Source organism: Anguilla anguilla, chromosome 1, assembly GCF_013347855.1.
Source record: "Anguilla anguilla isolate fAngAng1 chromosome 1, fAngAng1.pri, whole genome shotgun sequence".
Classification (NCBI taxonomy): Eukaryota; Metazoa; Chordata; class Actinopteri; order Anguilliformes; family Anguillidae; genus Anguilla; species Anguilla anguilla.
This window is the reverse complement of record NC_049201.1, coordinates 76,980,438-76,996,538: the sequence shown is the minus strand read 5'-3', so window position 1 is coordinate 76,996,538 and position 16,101 is coordinate 76,980,438. Positions and strand designations below refer to the sequence as shown.

Genomic DNA, 16,101 nt, shown 5'->3' with positions numbered 1-16,101 from the left:
TCCCTGTTTACGAGCCCTGATATTTCCAGTCCAGCCAAAACCCTCTTTGCTCTATTCTCCACCCCCCCCCCCCCAGCATAAAGCCACAAAGATGGAGACCTGACCTCTCCTAACAGAAAAAATAATTCATCTGTGATCCAGATCCTGCACTAGTCATATCTGGATATACAGCACTCGTTCTATAATGGTGTGGGGGTGTTGGAGAACCAGAAGCGACTAATATAGGGGAACGAAAAGCTAACGCTACCGGAAGCGTTTAGCCACAAAGTCCCGAAGGACAAAGGAAAGGGAACACCCACAAGTAAAACACAAAACAAATAAGATCCTTGGGAGAGTAACTCCCGCACACAAAGGATCATAAACAAGAACCAAAAAACACGGAGTAAAAACCACTCCGAAGGACCACCTTGTCCAGCCGTAAAACTGGCTTGTGAAACCAAAAGCGACCCGTAAAAACCAGGGCGAAAAAAGAAGAGGACCAGTGGTACAGAGGCGAAGCTCTGGTACCAAACCCAAAACTGGTCTTAAAAGAAAATAGACAACTGAGTAGCAAAACTTACTCAGCGAAAAGAAAAACCTGAGACGCAGCTCAGAAAAACGCAAACAAAATACATACCAGGGACAACGTCCCAATACCCACCGGCTCACACGAGCTCAAAAGAAAAGTATGAATACTCTTAAGGCGTCAGAATGCGCTCACAGCGCTAAGAGACTGAATCGCCTTAACCGAGGACACAGAACCAACCACAACACAATTCTGTAAATCGTCCAACGAGCACCTATACCAATATCGTACCGGCTTTGTGATAATGGGGTTTTACACAGAAGCGCAGATGGGTGTTCTGTCAGTGCTTATAAAGGCACCTCCCCAGGTGAAAATAATTGAGAAATCAGACACCTGGAACAAATTAAGAAATTCTCAAAGGCCAGGTGCCTTCTAGTGGCAGCACAAGGCCACTACACCTCAGAACCATGACACGTTCACTGAGAAACCATTTTATAAATGTAAATACAGGATACAGATAAGTTGGGTGAATCTCCAAGCAGGTATGTATGCAGAAACATGAAAATGCATAAGATTTCCATTAAAAAATACTCACCCTTTGATCATGAAAGCAAGATATCCCAATCCATTCCAGGTTATAACAGAGTAACTCCCTGGAGTTGCCTATTTGCACATCTTAGGGCATCTGTCTTTCCTGAACTGCAAGTAAAATGGCTGGTGACCAGGAGTAACGTTAAAAAAAAAACAATTTAATTCCTAGAAGCAGCTAAGACATGTAACCTTAAAGTGATGTACTTTAAAATAAATAAAAATAAAAATAAACAATTAACTATGTAAACACCTACTTTACGTTATAACCACAGTTGCAGATATGTATAATAGGAGTCAAGCAGGATTCCCAAGATGAACATCTGCACGGTTATCTGCTCCGATGATACATTAATGTCACTTAATAAAGATTTTGCCCATAGAACTCTGAAGTCTGATCTAGCTAGCATTATTTATTCACATGCGAAGAGGTAAAAACAATAGGCTAGCCTCATCATACTGTATTACTTACTTCAGATCCGTGAAATGATGAAGCATCCTTCAGGAGTCAGTAGCCGGCACCGTAACGTTAGGCTTACGGTGACTCAGCATGAAGAACTCAGACTATAGCTAACGTTAGGTAATTACGTTTCTGCCACGACGTTGCTGGAAGATGTTAGCTTGACAGTGGGCATTCGTGTATTCAATCTAAATGACCTGATTTCCTGCACGTTTACACGTATGGTTCCAAGAATCTGAATAATGGAAAAGCTGCAATAGGAGTAAGCATTCCGCAATTGCAGATACATCTTGGAAAGCGGATATCAAATCATGTGTCAGTCTTCACTTCAGAGCTGGCTTTTGTGGGCGCTCAGGTGGGTGGAGAAAGTTAGGCCAGGAAAAGTCATTGTATGTTCAGATTCTTCTGCAGCACTAATGGCACTGAAAGGTGGGAAAGGTTGGGCCATACCAGACCTAATAGTAGAAATATTGTTTATGCTAAATCGAGTATCTAAGTTGGGGAATACTGTTGGGTTTTTCTGGGTCCCAGCTCACGTAGGAATACAGGGGAACGAGGAAGCTGATATGATAGCAAAAATAGCCGTCAACAGGAAGGATTTAGATCTGGAAGTACTGTATGGAAGGGCCGAGTGTAAGAGCTTAAGGAATAGAAAAGTTCTGGCAAAAAGAATGGGAGGAGGGAAACAAAGGCAAGTATTATTTTTCAATACAACCAACACAGAATCTCACGTCAAATGTGAGAATGAGCAGGAGGGACAATGTGGTAATAACTAGGCTGAGATTGGGTCATTGTGCATTAAATCATGGGCTAGCACTGACTGGTAAACACCCGGATGGAAAATGCATCTGTGCAGAGGCAGAAACTGTGAAGCATGTTTTGATGGAATGAATGCACCAACTATCAATGACAGAGAAGACTCATGCAAGCAGAACTGTCAGAAATCGAAGTTACAGATTATTCAGTGAAGTCTATTTTTGCCGTGGGTCACTGTGATACTCCAAAGACTGTATTTAAATTTCTCCATCGCACTGGTCTCCACATGAGGATGTAGCTCTATGATTGACCTGTGGAGGGCAGCATTCCGTTGTTAGTGTATAGCCTGCGGGAAGCTATTAGAAGAAGAATTTCTTAACATGGCTGCGCTGGATGTGTGTTGTTGGAGCCCCCATATGGTGCTAATAACCGTCCTGCCTGTGCTGTTGAATAAAAGAAGCAACACATTTGAATTTCTGACATGTAGCAAAGAAGGAAGGAACATAGGGCGCGGGAGCATCAGGCTGAGCTAGCATAAGGATGATGCCTGAAAAAGACATTTTGGCACACTGAAAATCTAGCTCGGGACCACTGAAATTAGCTTGACCAGAGGTGTGTTCAAATCAGAGACTGTAAAAGGCGAGTACACAAAACACAGGAGGCTTAGTGATAGGTTGAGTATTTCTGAGAGACCCGCCTCTAGTGGGTGACGTCACAGTAGCTTTGTCCATATTTTTTACAGTCTCTGGTACTCGCCCTCCCAACTTTGATGGGTGAAAGTGACGGTTTTAATTTCAAGCAATATGTCGCACACGTAGCGTCATGGAAATAAATAAACAATTAAATGAATAAATACATGCGTAGGCCTACATTTCGTGCCACATTTCATTATTTATGCCCACATTTCATGGTGTATTTATTTATTTAATTTTGTCCGAAATATTCCTCCATATTTGTGAGCTTGCAAGTGCTAATGAAATAAACACGTTCATGTTCGTCAGGAGAAAATAAGTACGATATGCGTTTTCTGGGCGGGGTTGAGGCTGTAGTTGGGTTCACTGTTTTCAAATCTGATAACACTGGAGTGGTGTACTGTAGAAAACGAAACCTATCGGACAGGAAGTAGATGATTAAGGTGCGAACCTTCCTTTCAAACTCATTGGAAGGCTTGAGAAACAAGTGAAGATTCAGTGAGTTTGTCCTTTCGTTGAAACACTGGTGAGTCCCTCAACGGTCAAATATTTAGATACTGAATGCATAATTATTACACAATATCGATAGCACGTTGCTGTATTGGGATATAAGGAAATCGTTCCAACCGGTTATATGTATAACCTGGGATGTGTAACCCACACTGACTGTCTCCAAAACAGTGTTCATACAGTGAGTGGCTCTAGATTTACACTTCTGGTGGTTAATGGCAAAATATTTTTTGAAAGATGAAGTGGTAGAGATGATGAGACGTTGCCTGGAGTGCGGAACGTGGAGTGTGCTTAACTACACACTCCGGGAATAGCCTACTCTCTTGTTTTAGCCAAATTTAGGTGTGTTGATGAAGTTGTGTTCTGTAATTCTATTTTTATTGTTTGTGATAAGTACTTCTTGTTTTATATTTAGCAAATGCATTTGTATGGCAAACTTCTTGGGCTGGAAAGTTTAAAATATCAATCAACATATTTCCTGTCTCAACAGTCAGAAATGCTGGTTGGTCTGCAAAATTATGGAAGCATATCCGCGCCAAAATTCAAATAAAATACAAATCGGCAATTGCATTTCGTTTTCATTCGATCGGCGCAAAAACATTACATAGGCTAATTCAAATGAAAATTCAATCCCTCCTTTGGTTAATGTGCGCACTATAGGCTATCTGACGATCGTCATAATTTAAGTGGAAATGAAAAACCACATTTGAAATAGCAATTTGTTTGATTGTAAACTCATTATGAATGACAAAAATGAAACGATAATTCAGTTGGCCATTTACCATTTAATATTCATGTTTTTGTGGCACAAGGGTGACCAAATGTAATGGCATTGCTTTCGTTCGCTTTATAATTTTCGCATGGTCACGCAAAACCCTGCAGAAATTCAAATTGAATATACAATCCCTCCTTTACATTTTCACTTTAAAGGTAAGACCTGTCAGTCAAAGATTTGGGGGCATTACAGGTGTGGTTCAAACCCAACCAAGAAGTCCCCCAATACGCAGTAAACTCGCTGCTGTCTGAAAATGTTGGTTGTATGGCAGTATGGAGGACAAAAAATAAAATAAATCAATGACCCAAAAATAAATGCAAGAAAAATGTAAAAATAAATGAATGTCCACATATATAAATGAATAAAATTTTGACATAAGTGGATATTTATACATTTATTTATTTACTTATTTCTTTATTTGTTTATTTCTGTGTCTATTTATTTCTGTATTTATTTCTTGATTCATTTATTTTTTCATAATGTGTTTTCTATTTATTTATTTCTGCATTTCTTTGTCCATATGCCAATGAGGAGGCGCTGCTTTTATATTCAGGCATAGCAATCGAGTCCAGAGAGGGAGAGTAGTAGGTCGGTGCAGGCAGGAGCAGTTCCTAGATAACACATCTGATTGACCAGAACAACGGTCTGTGGTCCAAACTTGAGCCGTGCACCATACAACAGTAGCCTAAATTCAGTTAGGATGCACTCGTACATCTAGGCAAACTTTACTCGATAGGAGGCTTGTTGCCCTAAAGACCTCAGACTGACCGTATGCCATGCTCTGCCATTCTTGGTCCTCTCCCCAACCACAAAAGAGCTGCAATGTCAAGGACAGAAAAACCAGCTAATAAATAACTTAAATAACCCCACAGCTTCTACAGGCAGTATGTGAGAAGAACGTCCAACTGATATAGTGTAATATGAATATTGGTGCAAAACATTCAGGCGATGAGCCACTTCCTCCAAACTGTTGAACACTACCGGGTCAACCTCTGTGATGCAGCTAACTGGAGCAAATTGTCAAAGCATCCATGTGAAAGAGTAAATAATCAGGACTAGCATTTTCTGCTATGTTAGCCAGTCTCAAATCTCTGGCTATCTCTTGTTTGTATAGGTATTATTGTAGGCTAGATCGGGGAAATAACAGTTTTCGTATCTGGCTCAATTCTGAAAATGTAACTACAACCAGATTATCATTTTTAATACAAACCACCAACATCCCGACTATGATTACATACCATAATGAAACTTCTGTTACATACCATTCCCTAGAAATTTGACAGAAGAGTGAAATGTTACATTTAACCCGGTGGGAGGGGAAAAAACGAACACAGCGGGGGTACACCTAACAGTCTTAACATTCACACAGAGTATGCAAATTCAATACAATTGGATGTTATAAGATATTCTTATTGATGACATTTAAATGTTCATAACCTGCCTGGGCAATCGGTGAAAACAACATTTTGAAAACTGGCTGTACATTTCGAAACCACAACTGAAACCTAATTGCACCCCATTTTCCCCTCAGAGAAACACAGGACAGAGGAGACTGCTCCAGAGACTGTTCCCATGGCTCAAAAAGGTCCTTCTTCCGGGACTGCAGGCACTCGTACGGGCGTTGACGCGTGTAATTCCCAGGGATGCCGCTGCTGCGGGCACATATGGAAGGGTGCTGTTAAATTTCAGAGCACAGCCACACGAGAACATTACAACATCACACAATATCTGACATGCAAGACACCAAGTGTCATCTACATCATCCAGTGCAAAAAATGCCCTGTGCAGTATGTTGGGAAGACTTCGACCACACTGCAGAGAACAGTCGAAGAACACAGAGCTTCCATCACAAATCAGCAACGTCAGCCAGTCCCTGATCATTTCAACAACAATGACCATTGTCTTGATCATCTGATTGTATATCCAATTGAGCAGGTCAATGGTTCTGAAGCACTAAAAGAGAGGGAACTCTACTGGATCAGAGAGCTTGCAACAATGGCCCATGGACTAAATTTGATGCCAAATATATGTGGTAAGACTGCTTCACTACGTGTCAGACCTGGGTCAAATACCAATTCGTATGTATGTTGTTAAATGTAGTTATATGCATATTTGAAGTATTTTAAAATGCATTTACACATGAAATACATTGTATTTGATTTATTTAATATTTTCATTGGAAACCAAATATTTCCCAAATAGTATTTAAAGAATACATTCCTTTAAATAAGTACCTTCTTGGGAAACCAAATACTTTTTCGAATAATATTTAGAGCCTTGTAAACGTTTTAAATTTGTTTTTTTATATTACAGGCGTTTAGCAGACGTTCTTATCCAGAGTGATTTACACTTTTTACAAATAATTTACATTGTATCCAATTATAACAGCTGGATACTGAAGCAGTGCAGGCTAAGCACCTTGCTCAAGGGTGCAACAGCAGGGGAATCAAACCTGTGACCTTTAGGTTACAAGACCAACTCCTTTTCCGTTATACTCTTGACTCCAACTCTTCCCTGTACCTTTCCTGTGATTCATCTCACTGCTGTTGCTGCTAAGACACCTGAATTTCCCTCCGGGGATCAATAAAGGTTTATCTTATCTTATCTTATCTTATACTGTGATAGACAACAGAAATTATTGAGCCAGCAACAATGTAGGCTTCATGCTGAAGGGGGTATCCCAGAGTTCTTTGTACAATCTTTGTGAGTTGCCCTCGATGTGATGTCAGCGAGTTATAATACTGAGGGCACACCACCGAAACTACTACTATTTAAAAGTGATTAAAATACTTTAAATGTGTATTTGACCCAGGTCTGGTGAGTACTGTATACTGGATTCATATGATTAAGAGCAGGAGGGCTAAAGTGATTTGGTTGTCTGGCAAATTGAATGTAGGTATGAATTTCAGTGTACAAAAAATTAATGCTTTACTCTTTGTAAACTATTTCCAAAAACTGGTACAAACAACAGTTACATTTTCATAATTCATTCATTATAAATAATTTTCATTTACAATAACCCACAAGTTCATAAAAGGCTCCTACACTAGTCATAAACAGACATGAGCAACAAATAACAGATCATAACACAATTGTTGCACTTAAATTTTGTGCTAAACATACTAATAATGCTGATCAATTCTCAGACACAAGTGAAATGCAAGTGTGTTTATTAGCTTGTAGCTGATCTCCTGCTGTCCTCAAATGTAACAATATTTCCTTCATGACCCATGCCTCTTAAGACCTTCACTTAAACCAAACCAATCAAAATATTACATTACAGGCATTTAGCAAACGCTATTATCCAGAGCGACTTACACAACTTTTATTTTTACATTGTATCCATTTATACAGCTGGATATATACTGAAGCAATTTCGGTTAAGTACCTTGCTCAAGGGTACAACGGCAGTGTCCTACCCGGGAATCGAACCTGCGACCTTTCGGTTACAAGCCCAGTTCCTTACCCACTGTGCTACACTGCCGCCCTGTAGACAACATACTTCCTGTCTCAACAGTCAGATATACAGTACCATACTGTATTGCATAACAACCAATATGACAGCGTGATTCTGCTAAACAAAAAATAATTCAGTAATTACAGTTCAAATTAGAAATCTAAATGTGTCACAATTATCATCCTTAAGCCAAGGCAGATGTAAATAGGACTTTCTTTACCTGTTCATTGACTGCTAATTGTATCAGCATTACCAATACTTCAGTATTACCCATTATTTAAGGGGTAATACTGCAGGAAATGCACTGTTAACTGTTCATTTGTTAAGACATGCACAAATCACGGTCACCCTGGGTTTCTGAATGGCTCAGAACCAGCACTCCTTGTGACAAGCTGGACCCTAAGTCACAGGTTAAACGAACACATCTGGCCTCATTCACCAGGGCTAGGCAGCTTCACTTTTTGAACCATATCCATGTCTGTGCTGTACATAGTCATATGGGTGAAAATGGGGTTTATTTAAAGTTTAAGACAGGCAGATATTTTGGACTGTACACATAGAGCTCACTTGTCCTTAAACAGAGGCCTCTCCCCCTGCTTGTGCCACAATGTTCAGGCCACACCTTTTCCTGTTTCTTACATTTCAGACCATATGAGCATTTGGCAGAATCTTATATGCTTAGGGGTGGTTTGACTGAGTCTCTCTGATTGAATCAACGAGACTGACCGACCCTGTAAACTCGAGATAAATAAGTTTTGGAAAATAAGATGGAGATCATACTTTATCAGTAACTAGATACTATCATATTGGTTGTTATAAAATACAGTACGGTACTGCATATCTGACTTTGGGTGGTTTGACTGAATCTCTTTGATTGACTCAAGGTGATACTGTCACTATAAGCTCCAGCAATATAAAAAAATACGTATTCGTAATGTAAATAATGTTTAAAAAATGTAATTAGCTTCACAGTTTAGGCTTAATAGACAAAGAAAGGTGAGTCATAACGAACACCATGTGGAAGTACGCACATACATCATTTTCTTTCACCCCATCTTCCCCTCAGAGAAACACAGGACAGAGGAGACTGCTCCAGAGACTGCTCCCATGGCTCAAGCAGGTCCTTCTTCTGGGACTGCAGGCACTCGTACAGGTGTTGACACGTGTAATTCCCAGGGATGCCTCTGCTGCCGGCAAATAACGAAGGGCACTGATAAATTTCAGAGTACAGCTACAGGAAAACAGTACAACATCACCCAACATCTGACTTGCAAGACACCAAGTGTCATCTACATCATCCAGTGCAAAAAATGCCCGGTGCAGTATGTTGGGAAGACTGCAACCACACTCCAAAGAAGATTCACAGACCACAGAAGCTCCATCAGATATCGCCAGCATCGGCCAATCTCAGATCATTTCAACAACCATGACCATTCTCTTGAAGATCTGATTCTATTTCCAATTGAGCAGGTCAATGGTTCTGAAGCACTAAAAGAGAGGGAATTCTACTGGATCAGAGAGCTTGAAACAATGGCCCATGGACTAAATCTGGTGCCATGTAACTATGGTAAGAGTGTTTCGCTATGTTTGTAGAATATAAAGGATACATATGATTAAGTGGAGTGCTAAAGTGATTTAGTTGTTCAGAAAATTGCATGTAGAGACAAATTTCAGGGTTTACAAAAAATGATACCTTACAAAAATATTTTGAAGATAAATACAACCAAAAGTTAGTAGTCATATATAAACATGGACTACAAATACCATCATGACAATGTTAGCCACTAAGAATCACATTTTTCCAATAAGAATTTATTGTTTATTGTTTATAAGTAGTGGTATACTCTAAAAAAGCAGAGTGCATTCATTGCAGTGTAAGAATTACTTTGAAGTTGATCATTAATAATTAATTTGGGTAGGAACAAAGCCAATTTTTCAGAAACTCTAAAATCATGAACTGATGAAGAGGGCTGAGGGGTACTGGTAAAGATAAAGAAAGAACACGACTCTCATCCTACTTGAATTCCCATTCACTGTTAACAGCCATTTTTTAAAATCACGGTCAGTATAAGATACAGTCCCCTTCAATTCCTGTATTCTTTGTGATAATTTGGCTACAGTTGTTATGACTTGTATATTTGGCATTAGTGCTCGATTTTAAAAAAGTAAAAATGGGGGAAGAGTGATGATAGCACTCTTACCGGACTTACCAGAGTGAACTAGCTAGGCACTGCAAGAAAAGAAAATTATTGGTAAGATACTGGCATTTGTTTACACTGAACTGACAAGCTAACTTTCTCTCTTACTGTATAAACATACATTTTTGAATTTAAAAATAGTAATTTAATATAATTCACCAGTTTGTGTTAAGTATGAACAGTAAAATAAAAAGCAGTAACGTAATACCAAATTCACAACTGTGGCACTGACACACTTCTATTAGCATTAAGAAAATAATTTTAATTCATAGCCCTGACATAAAGCTTTCAATGTTCTCTTCGAGTAGGAGAGCAGCCACTGGATGATGGTGAGGCAAGATCAGAGGGACCAGCTGATAGACAAGGGGAAGAATCCATGGAGTGTGAGTGAAGATTTTGGGGGCATTCAAGCCTGAAATAAATATGTAACATGAAAACACATGAAATAACTCATATTCCTTGAAGTCCATACCCACTTGTCTCTGGAGTTCTGGAGCACGCATTGGGTGACAGGCAGGAATGCATCACCCGGCTGCCAATGTATCCCAGGGCACACACACCATTCACTCACACACTCACACTCAATTGGCTGCCCATGGGGACAACATGCAAGTTCCACACAGAGGGGTGCAAGCTGGATTTGAACCCAGACCCTCCTTGTTCTGAGTGCTCCTTGAAATAGACTACCAAATTCAGTCACAAAAATAAATGTTTTGACTGTTTAAAAACTGCTAAACTACAGTGAAACAGTGAAAGACAAACCTATCACACAGCAAAGCCAGTATATGCTGCAGTGAATGATATTTAAGATTATGGCTTCAGCATGTTTAGCACTGTAAAGAAGGGAAGTTTGGGGTGGGGGGTGGGAACCACATTGAAACAACAAAAACCTGTTCCAGTTTTCACTATGAATACTGGGAAAACTGTTACCTGTGTTTCTTAGAGTCCTGGATTCTTTGGAGCCTGCTAATATACTGTAAATTAATTTCTGTGTGGCAAATGCTTACCAGTGCTTGCAGTGCCCATCACTAGTTTATGTGAATATATGTGTTAGGGGTCTGTTATATAATGTTTAGAAGTCAGGTTCATAAACATACAAACATTCTCTTTTTCTTTCACCCCTCCAAACACACATACTTTTCCAGTTCCTCAGAAAGGTAAACGAAAGCTCGGTGGGAATGGTGATCGGAAATCAAAGAGGAGAAAGCTGAAAAATAAAGGACAGTCTGTGTTTTCATATGAAATGGAAGAAATCGTCTCAACCTGTGAGTGTCTTTTCTCTTATAATCTACAGTACCTCATATTGAGCTATACCATTAACAGCCATTATATCTTACATTAGTGCTAATTCTATAAGATTCAAGGGCACTATGTTAGATCAGAAATGACCATATACTGAAATTGGATTCAAGAAACATACATGTCCTAAACATTTTTCACAGGCTTTTGCAAATTGATTACCTACATAAGAGTGTTGCCTACATTTTAGAAAATGCCACATTTTATTGAATGTGTTATTGATGTAATGTTTACCAATAATATGAAGAATCCATTAAGAATCCAATACATTAAGATCCTATTCTTATTGGAGTTAAATATGTCTTAAAAAGCCACAGAAAGTCTGTAATCTAGGAGTAATTGATTTACTTTCAAAACATTTCCCAACCCATGGCAGAAAAATGTAGCCCATATCAGTACGGAGCCACCAGAACCCTTCACCTTCAAATTCAACTGTATAATGCATGTTTTTCACAGTGATTCCCACTGTATCTTAACAGGCGAAGATGCATTAGAAGATGGAAAACAAACCATATCTGAGGTTTATGCCAAACTCAAAGATGTTTCCTGCAGAGAGAAACAGAGCATGCGATTTCTGGAAGACCTAAAGTAAAAATTTATTTTAATAAAACTATTTATAGCTTTATTTTTTCATTTTATATCTAAATTTGGCACTCAGCGTGTGACTGTACTATTTAATTCCCAACCAAATTGGGAATATCCAATATTTCTAACTGCAGATGGTGTCACCAGTTGCTTCTTTACACACCGCAGACTACAGCTAAGCTCAGATAGGTGGAGGAAGACCTTTCCTAGGCTGCTTACCATGCAGCTGACAGTTGCCTGTTCGACCAGCGGCGTTAGCTTGATAGCGATGAAACACGGAGCCGTAGTCAACTGAACCCTCCCATGGCCCGGGCCACACAATTACTACGCAACCGCTCTGGAGCACTCTCAGCACTGGCACAGTCCAGATTCTGTCCGGGGCAGTAAGGCCGTCCATGCACCACAGCGTGGCGCGGTACCTTAACTGAATAACCCATTCAACCCCGTAGCTATTTGTACTTTTGACTGGAGCTCAATTTAAGTGCAAACACTGTAAAAGAAAATTCTTCTTCGAGATCTTAAGTCAATGTAATCATGTGATCAATGAACAGCACAATATTTTTTTTAACATGTTAGCTTATGTTGCCGCTCCTTGTCAATGCCGGTGATACATTATTTTGTTTTTCAAAACAAGATGAATCATTTATGTTCAGCATAAGAATCTTAAAGAATCTGTAACAGGCTCACATGTGAAATTCCATACCTCTTTTTGGACATTAGACAGGTAAAGATAGAATATATGTAGTTGTGCAAATGCTGTAACTGTTTAAAAAAATACTTCAATACTTTTTGTTCATTGAGCCCAAAGTTATTGTATCTGTCCAATGAAGATGTTTGTCCTTACCCTGCAGAAAGAAGATCTCTTATTTAAAAGAAAATGTCCAAAAAGAGAAAATTTACATTGGACTGTTTGGGAAGACAGGAGCAGGGAAGAGCTCACTGATCAACGCACTTGTCAATGAAAACCAGCTTCTGCCTTCAGGAAGCATGCAAGCCTGCACGTCAGTCTTTGTGCATGTGCAAGCCAATACAGATTCCAGCAAATACAAAGCTGATATTGAATTCATCAGCCCAGAGGTAAGCAAATGAACACAAAACAGGAAATGAATTATAGCGCTGAAATTCTCATACAGTCCTCCCCTTGTTAAAAAACATAAAGAAATAGAATTAACAGCATTGACATGCAGGCTAATGTAGAAACTCGACCATGGCAGGTTTCCGTAAACAAATGAACACCATCATGCTCCATGAACATCATGTACTGAATTTCAGGACTGGAAATCAGAACTACAATTCCTGGTGGAATTACTCGAAAAAGAAAATGACCAACAAAAGACTGCAGAAGATGATGGAATGGTAGAAATGGCAAGAGAAAAGATCAAAGCCATTTATGGAGAAGAGGGACTGAAGAAAAGTTACAGTGAATTGGTGGGGGCCAAAGAGTTTCCTGAGATTCCCAACACATGCAGGAAGACTATGAATTTAGACACCGTGAGTCTCATGCACAATAACACTTCTTAACCTCAAAGTGAATAGAGATCTTCTTTTTGACAGGATATCTGAACATCTTGATTTCTCCTCCTCTTAATGAATATTCATGCTCCTAAAACCTCTCTGTAGGCCCAAGAACTGTCTCGAAGCATTGGATGCTACATTCGGAGTGATAAAAAAACAGAGCAGCAGTTCTGGCCTCTTGTGAAGCGAGTCACCATCTCCTTGCCACAGTCTCCAGCTATACTGGAGGGGATTGTGCTGGTGGACCTGCCTGGGGCTGGAGATGTCAGTAAAAACAGAAGTGAGATGTGGAAAGAGGTACTGTCACTGCTTCATGCTTTAATTTTTTGTTGAATGAATTCTGTGTATTTTGAGTGTCCAGGTGTATTCAAGAGCCCATTCCATCGACCATGCACTGAGTCAGTTTAGCGAGGGAGATACAAGCACATTCAGTCTGGCCGACCGGTTCCCCTATCCAAGGACAATGCTGAAACTCACAGTTTTTCCATTTAAATCCCACAGTGTCTCAGCCAGTGCTCCTCTGTCTGGATTGTGAATGAGATGAACCGTGCCCTGTCTGAGAAAGTTTCTGACGAGATCTTTGATGAATCACTGAGACACGTTGCTGGAGGAGGAGAGTGTCACAACATCACCTTCATCTGCACCAAAACAGATATCATCAACCCCGAGGAGATCAAAGAGTTAGCTGCTACATTATTAACTCCTTTAGAAATATTTACTACAGCTGTATACAGATCTATCATGTTTTTAATTTTGACTGACTTTTCTAATTTTGCCAGGAATTATCACATCACAGATGAGGATCTTGAAATAGAACTTGATACTCAGGTAAGTAGAGGTTATATAACTATTGAATACTTCATGGGATTTAATATTTAATTTAAATTTAATATTTGACATTTCATATTAATACATATTTTTCAGGATCCTCATTATGAAAGAAGAGAAAAACAAGCATGTATACTGTTCCGTAATGAGAGATTTAAAGTGGAAATCAGTGCACACTTGAAAGAGAAAACCAAGGTGAGTTTTAGTGTTATAGTGTTAACTCAGATTTGCTTTTTATCTTACTTCCACAAAGATGAAAGTAAACCTAAATTAATAGTAATAAAAGAATCAAAAAGTTTTGGGAATGTCATCCAAAATTGCAAAATAATTACAGCATTTAGAGGAAAGTCATTCCTACATATAGTCAATCTCACTTTGCAGCTTCACCCAGTGGCATTCTGTTCAGGCCAAAAGTTTACATACACCTAGACTGAAGATAATCAAACTCAGTTTTTCACAACTCTGCAAATTTCATGTTACCATACATTTCTTTTGGCAAGTCAATTTGGACATCTACTTTGTTCACATCAGAGGTAATTTTAAAACAGTCGATTAGAGACAGATTTATTTCAGCTTTAATTCACTATATCAGAATTCCAGTAGGTCAAAAGTTTACATACACCAAGTTGACTGTCTCTTTAAACAGTCTTGAAGATTCCAGAAATTGATGTAATTACTTTTTAGAAGCTTCTGATTGGCCAAGTTAATTGTGAGTTAATTGGCACCTGTGGCTGTATTTAAGGGCCTACCTTTAGAGCCGCTGCCTTTTTGCCCTTGATACTGTGGAAAATTCAAGCAACTCATCCAAGACCTCAGAAAAAAAATTGTGGACCTCCACAAGTCCAGTCCCTCCTTAGGAGCAATTTCCAAACAACTGAAGGTACCACAAGCATCTGTAAAAACAATTGTATGCAAATATAAAAAGCTTGGGACCACACAGACACTGCATCGTTCAGGATGGAGGCAAACATTAACTCCGAGGGCTGAATGTACTTTGGTCTGAAAGGTTCAACTGAACACCAGGAACTGGTGAAGGAGTTGGAGGCATCAGGTACCGAAGTATCTACATCCACCATTAAGTGAATCCTACATCGCCATGGCCTGAAAGGCTGCTGCGCAAGGATGAAGCCCCTACTCCAAGACCGGCATAAAAAAGCCAGAATGAAGTTTCCAGGTGATCACCAGGATGAGGACCTAGCCTTTTGGATGAGTGTTCTCTGGTCAGATGAAAATAATCCTAAGCATACCTCCAAAGTTGTATCAAAATGGCTTAAGTGAAAAGTATTGGAGTGGCCATCGCAAAGCCCTGACCTGAATCCCATAGAAAATTCATGGACTGAGCAAAAAAGTGAGTCTGAGCAAGGAGGCCCACAAACCTGACTGAGTTACACCAGTTCTATCAAGAGGAATGGGCAAACATTCTGGCAAAGCATTGTGAGAAGTTTTACATTACATTACATTTATTTGGCAGATGCTTTTTTCAAAAGCGATGTACAAAAGTGCATTTCATGGTCATGGACAACTACAAAACACAGGTTCAATAAAATACGATACTCGTACAGCTATTTCTAGCCAAGAACACAGTTTAGTTCACACAGTGAACACTATTCTGACCTAACTTATGCCAAGCCAAACTAGGGAGAAGAACAAGCTACAATATTAGGATGAATACGAATTACCAAAAAGTGCTGGACTGGGGGCACGTGTAGCATGAGTGTCATGAAAGGGGGGGGGGGGGGAGGGGGATTTAAAGTGAAATGATATACAGAGTGGTGGTAGTTAGTCCAGGTATCATCTGGGGAGGTGCATCTTCAGACCACGGCAGAAGATGGGTAATGAGAGAGAGGTTTGAAGAGGGACAAGAAGATTGTTCCACCACTGGGGAGTTAGGGTGGAGAAGCTCTGTTATCCCTTTACTCAGGTGGAAGGGGGT

General features: G+C 39.6%; 1 protein-coding gene across 11 annotated transcripts in view; it reads left to right on the top strand.

The window, feature by feature from the left end:
• The window catches only part of LOC118227633 (nuclear GTPase SLIP-GC-like), a 103,831-nt gene that overhangs the window by 78,076 nt on the left and 9,654 nt on the right, over positions 1–16,101 (top strand). For 6 of the 11 annotated variants that reach the window (XM_035418388.1, XM_035418372.1, XM_035418404.1 and 3 more), the window contains 4 exons: positions 13,446–13,637; positions 13,842–14,020; positions 14,120–14,168; positions 14,265–14,363. In XM_035418388.1, coding sequence (XP_035274279.1) covers positions 13,446–13,637; positions 13,842–14,020; positions 14,120–14,168; positions 14,265–14,363 — 519 coding nt within the window. Of the gene's footprint in view, positions 1–3,400; positions 3,528–3,613; positions 3,693–5,824; positions 6,319–8,809; positions 9,311–10,246; positions 10,325–11,086; positions 11,207–11,719; positions 11,829–12,676; positions 12,903–13,097; positions 13,317–13,445; positions 13,638–13,841; positions 14,021–14,119; positions 14,169–14,264; positions 14,364–16,101 lie in introns of those variants that run through there. The other 5 variants (XM_035418355.1, XM_035418363.1, XM_035418347.1 and 2 more) reach the window with 5 other exon arrangements.